This window comes from Choristoneura fumiferana, chromosome 17 (assembly GCF_025370935.1).
Source record: "Choristoneura fumiferana chromosome 17, NRCan_CFum_1, whole genome shotgun sequence".
NCBI classification, from domain to species: domain Eukaryota; kingdom Metazoa; phylum Arthropoda; class Insecta; order Lepidoptera; family Tortricidae; genus Choristoneura; species Choristoneura fumiferana.
The window spans coordinates 18,681,888-18,688,137 of record NC_133488.1 but is presented as its reverse complement, the minus strand read 5'-3'; the positions used below and the strand labels follow the sequence as shown (position 1 = coordinate 18,688,137).

The 6,250-nt window shown below is 40.5% G+C and overlaps 1 protein-coding gene across 1 annotated transcript; it reads right to left on the bottom strand.

Annotated features, from left to right (window-relative positions):
* Nucleotides 1–336: 336 nt before the first annotated feature.
* LOC141437024 (cytochrome P450 6B6-like) lies at nt 337–5,052 on the bottom strand. Its single transcript, XM_074100205.1, has 2 exons — nt 3,380–5,052; nt 337–2,787 (listed from the first exon to the last, which is right to left on the bottom strand). Exons 1-2 carry the CDS (start codon nt 4,737–4,739, stop codon nt 2,615–2,617), a joined length of 1,533 nt encoding a protein of 510 aa, XP_073956306.1. The 5' UTR covers nt 4,740–5,052; the 3' UTR covers nt 337–2,614.
* Between the last annotated feature and the right edge of the window lie 1,198 nt (nt 5,053–6,250).

The window sequence follows — 6,250 nt, the reverse complement described above, 5'->3', positions numbered from 1 at the left end:
CGGGATGATCTGGACGCCTTTCTTCGCAGCTGGTCAGAGATCGCCCAAGACCGGGTAGAGTGGAGGACATGGGGGGAGCCCCATGCCCCATGGCCTTTGCCCAGCAGTGGGACATCTCTACAGGCTTCTAAATAATAATAATAATAATATAAATTGACCATTAAGAGCGTTTATACCTGTTGAGCTGGCAACGTTGCATTTTTGTTAGCTTTTCTCGATTATTCCATAAAAATTGAATGAAAATTAATCATGTTTTCTGATAGAACACTTCAACACAGCAATTGCTGAGATTCTATGGACGAGCCATCTTTCTCAATTATAACATAAGAAACAAACAAAGAAAGAAATACATTTATTCACAACACCAGACAACCATATTATTAAGTATAAGCAGGGTTCTACATCTTAATTGAAAATTTGAAACTATGCATGTAACTATTTTAGCACAGCTGTTACAATACAGCTGTAAACTCAACGTAAGATAGTCTAGGTGTAAATTGTTAACTTAAGATGATATTGTGAAATCCGGCGGATACTTCAAATTAAATTCCATTTTCTCAAACATGACATGAAAAACTTATGTTGTGTTACTAATAATACTTATTATAGTATAGAACTATATTACAGTACTGTCCACTGAGTACTGTACTGTCAATGGAACTAGTGGGAAAAACACCCCGCCAGCACCACCGCCCGCAGCCGCCGCGCCAGCAGCCACACAACATGGCGATGAGACAAGCGTCCCGTCAGCTTAACTTCTTGTTTTTTTATTTTATTTCAATTCATGGTTCAGAAAAGCACTATACAATACTCGGCCGGAACGCGGGGTTGCCGGCCTCTACAGTAATGTACTAGTTATTACAATGACAATGGGTTTACTTTGGTACAAATTTCACTTAACAATAGGTTTTACACAAGACACACACTAGAGCACTAGATTAGGCTACCTACACACTACTTACACCGTATCATGCCATGACCGTAATAGGAACGTGTCAAGAACGAATGTCAAGCGGTTACGAAACGTGCTAAGCTAAGTGGGCATAGTCTCATACTTTTCAATATAAAGAATATATTTTTTCTCAAACATGACATGAAATATTGACGTTGTATTACAAATAATAGGCTGAGAAGTATCGCGCTGCAGGCGCTGCGGCTGGCCTGCCGGCGCGGGGTCACTAGCGGCCTGCAAAGAGATTTCATACAACTTTGCAGGCCGCTGGCCGGCAATGCGACCGTCTTTTGTTTCAACGCGCGTTCTGCGACACGGCGCACGCCCAGCACCAGCACCACAGCAAGCACAGCAGCACCGCCAGCAGCCAGCGCGACACGTGCGTGTCGTGCGTACACAGCAGGGCGACCAGACTAGCGTCCCGCCAGCTTCATTTCTTGTTTTTTTATTTTATTTCATGTAATGTTTGAGAAAAGCACTATACAAGCCTCGGCCGGAACCTGGGGTTGCCGGCCTTTGCAGTAATGTACTATTTTCTCAAACATGACATGAAATATTGACGTTGTGTTACTAGTAATTATAGGCCGGGAAGTATCGCGCTGCAGGCGCTCCGGCTGGCCTGCCTGCGCACGGTCAGTCTAGCGGCCTGCAAAGAGATTTCATACAAATTTCCCGCCCTCGGCCGGCAATGCGACCGTATTTTGTTTCAACGCGAGCTGCGGCACCACGGCGCCAGCACCCACACAACACGGCGACTTACTCTCTTGGTATGATACGGTGTAATGTACGGTGTCAATCAACTGTCTGGAATAGACGCGTAGGCCTGATCTACGCGTCTATTCCAGACGAATTTTGGTGTGTTGCCTGTGCAAAACGTCTTTGGTGGCTAACGGTAAAAAGAACGATTCGCATAACATGGATTGTAGGGAAAAGAGTGATAAACTTACAGGGGAAAAGTTGCAAAAGTAAGTATCTGAAATAATTTAGTAAATATTATCCTAAAGTAACTCAGGTGAGAAAACGTGGACGGTGATTTAATCTGTTCGATCCGTTAAAAATATTGAGTGATTTTACAGTGTATAAAAATACTAAAAATACACCTCTGTAATAAATGATATGGTAACAAAAATGGTACGGATTGTCTCGTTAATACTTAATTCATATTATTTCAATTAAATTTTCATTTATTTCATTTATTGCTTCAGTTTTCGGTTATTGAGAAAAGTACTACTCGTAGGTATATTCACCTCGGCTGGAACCAGCCATCGCTGGCTTTGTATTAAGTACGAAATTTTCAAAGTTGCTATACAAATTCTGTTGTCACTATTTCATTTGATAAAATCTCGTATACGGTATACTTACGGGAAAAATTACGCCGTGTGAACGTAGCCTGACGTAGCTAGTGAAGTAAGATCGCATACGTGAAAAAACCGAGTCGAACAAACGGTGAAACCGCATAGGTACAAGAAAATATTAAATCGAATGGCTGCCGTGTGAACGCAGCCTTTGTAGTTTGTACATTTAACATAAACGAATACCTACTCAGCCAACAATGGCACACTTCCAGGCAACAATGTTTTATTTTTACACATGATCAAGAACCGGATTCGTACTAAGAACCTACAGTGAGCTTATTTTACTTATCTGCCGTATTGAGCCTTTTCACATTGTTCTCTGTTGGAAGATGAGTGGTAGACCTGTTTTAAAGCTTTGTACAATGTAAGACCTCGGGTTGGTGGGAGGGTGTCGCGGAGCCCCCGGTGCGGGAGCCACTGAGAACTGTGCCAGCACCGCCGCCAGCCCCGCCAGAGACTGCATTAGACCCATTCGCTCGGCTGCAAGAACAATTTTGTATTCAAATCTAGATACTTCCGCAAACCAATTTTACGAGTACTGAACTAAATGGAGGAAAAGAACTAATATGACACCAATATTTCGAGTGTGATATTAGTGTTTTTATAAATTCCACGGGATAAGAATTCTGTGATTGGGACAAAGCCACGGGCGTAAGCTAGCGAATAACAAATCTTGAATAATCTGAAACTGATATATAAGAGTGCTCAGTTTATTTTCTTCCATCTACTATTTTTATCACTGATAGTGAGGTGAAATATTGTGTTTCGCTCGGCTGTAATTTTTTTAAGCATCTCGTGCCTTTGAAAGCCTCGGCTACGTCCAGGATACACTCATAACAAATAACTATTTCTTTCTTTCTTTCTTTGAGCTATGTAGGTGATTCAAGTTCTTTTGAAATCCCAAGGATAAGCCAAGTACCTAGTCTATCAAACTACTACATCTGGCTGAAGTAGGATTTGATTTTTGTAAGTTACTCGTAATATGCAAGAGAAGTACATGGTTTTTCGTCAAGAATTTAATATGTAAATCAATATGGCTACTTTTAAGCTAAAATGTAAGGCTTTAATTTACCAATACAAGCTCGTGCCCCGTTTCCAAACGGCAAGTATGCAAGTTTCTGCTCCTTCGTCAGCACTTCAGGGTCAAACCGCTCGGGACGGAACTCTTTCGGCTCTGGAAATATCTCCGGGTCATTGTGAAAAGCATGTACAGGGATCTTTACATTCACACCAGGGTCTATGGTCACATCGACATCGGGAATAATACAGGAGCGAACACATTGCCGCTGCAAGATACCGCCAGGTGGAAAAATTCGTAGACCCTCGTTCAAACACCATCGAAGGTAAATCATTTCAGAAATGGCGTCGTAGCTCAGTTTATTGTCGTGCTTGGCCAGTACGCGATCTATTTCTTCCTGAGCTTTCTGTTGCTCGCGCGGGTTGTGTGCCAGCTGGTGCAGCGCGTGGCTCATAGTCGACGATGAGGTTTCGAAGCCAGCAGCGAAAAACACATAAATCTGAGCTGCCATTATGTCGTCATCCAATTCTATCGACACCTTCTTGGGACTACCATCAGGGTTAACTTCAACAATTGATTCCCCAGTCATAACGCCTTTCTTCTTACATTCCAGTAGCAAATCAATAAAATCATTTCGATTGCTTGGCTTGTTGTTCCTCTGTTGCATAATAGTTTTCATCATTAACACAATTTCCCTTTGAATTTCTTTCGTCACATTTAAACTGCCGAAAAATATTGGAAAGATTTGTTTTAGGTATAATTTTACAGTTCTGTTGTAAGTAAGTGACTTGATTTTCAAACTTAGTTGTTGAAATGATGTATTTCCGAAGTTGAGCGAGTCGGAGTTGATGCCGAAGCCGATGGCGCCGATGACGTCAGCGGTGAATTGTTGCATCAGGTCCCGGGCATCGATGGGTTTGTTCTGGTCTGCTATGTTCTGCAGCCGGTTTTGCAGTCGCTCAGTTTTTTCGATTATAAGCGGGAACATAGCTTTCAGCTTACCGCTGGAAAAAGCTGCGGCCATTCGAGTTCTTAGCAACCGCCACAAGTCATCATCAGTACTGAAAAGATTCATTAGGAGCGGTTGGATCCTAGAATCTTTAGGGCGAGCACCACTGCGGCGGTGGAAGTAAGTGGAATCGGTAAGAACTCGTTTGGCGAGCGCCAGGTCTCGGACGACTAACTCCGGCTTAGAATAGTTGAAAAAACCAACAATTTTTTCACGAGGGTGCTTTCTGTACACTTCCGTACCCATGTCCATTACGTTGGCTAGCATGAGGAAGTCCTTTGCGTTGTTTCCGACGAGTGGCCATGGCTTGTCATGTTTGACGCCTCGCTTCTGCCAGTAGTTGAAGGAGCGAATAAGATGGAAGTAGAAGGCTGCGAGCCCGAAAACGACCGCGAGTGCTATCATGATAAGAACAGTAATGTGGTTTTAGAGCTTGTTGCTTTGTAATATATAATATTCTTGCACAGTATAAAGAGGAGCAGTATTACGTTTCGACAGCATCCTTGATATAATTACCTACGCCGCGCTCGGTACACAAACGCGCGATAGGGCTGCCTACTCTACTAACTGTCACTCTTCAGTTATGTATTTGATTTGATAATGTCACATGAAATTTAAAGTAAGGATTAGGAGAGATTTAAAGATGGACTAAGTAGTGTTAAACAAAAATGCATTTTACGTTATTTTAATAAACCACAGAACGTATTATGTTTTAAACGGTTTTATTTGGCTTCATCACTACGTATATATGTTACCTAAAAATTAGCTACAGAGAAGTATTTTCGCCTCTTTGGGATGTGCGAAAAGCTTTATTGTTGAATTTAAGAGTATACAAAATTCGCATTCTGATAAATAACTTTTATTATATCATATTACATGAATTTAAACATCCGTACACCGAACAATACTGTTTATAACGTGTTACATATTAAGGTACGTAATATGCGCGTGAGTCTGTACGTTACCGCGGAGAATCGCGACTGATGGTTGCCGAGGTATGCTGAGAATTCGTGGCGTGTTGGTATAACTCGCGTTCCGGCCGTTTGTATGAAGACGGTGTACTCCTTTTTTATACTGTGATTCTTGTTCAAACAAATTAATTTGCAAATAAAGAAAGATGATGTCATTCATCGGCGAATGCGTATACTTATACATGATATAAATACACATAATTATCCATGCTCGTCACATGTTAATGGCTCTGTGCACGATATCACGCCACCTCACGTCCGCAACTTTGTTTGTTCTGAGGCTCTGACGTTTTGAAATTTTATCGCGACATTGTGACAAAAATCAAACCTTCACGTATTAATTTATAATACAAAATTACCGTGATATCGTGATTTGGGTGGACAAAACGTAGGTAGGTAGTTAAGTCTAAACAAATTGCTTTGTTAATGACAGATTCATATGAGTATGACAGATGACAGAGCCTACATTATTTACTTTTGGGCACTATGAGCGCTGTGAGAGATTTCATTCCCACCTAGTATTTCGCACCCAGCGAATACGCAGATGATACGTATATATAAAATTAAGTTCTTTTTTTAAAAACCGTTTACAAACATTAATTCGTTTTTAAAGAATATAAAAGTCTAGCACGAATAATTATTGGAGTAGACACATTAACTTATATATTAAGAAGTGTTCTATCAGACAACATTTTAAATTTTCATTCAATTTTTATGGAATAATCGAGAAAACTAGCAAAAATGCGACGTTGCCAGNAGGCATAGGTAAACTTATCTGCATTTTATTTTACCGCATTGCTATTTTTGTAATAATTATAAGAATTGTCTTGTTTTATTAATTTATATAACATGGATTATATAAATTACTAAAAGTTATAAAAAAAATTTTACTAACTTTTATTATTTGTAGCTGTTGGTGCCTTTAAATGAAGATTTTTACTTTAT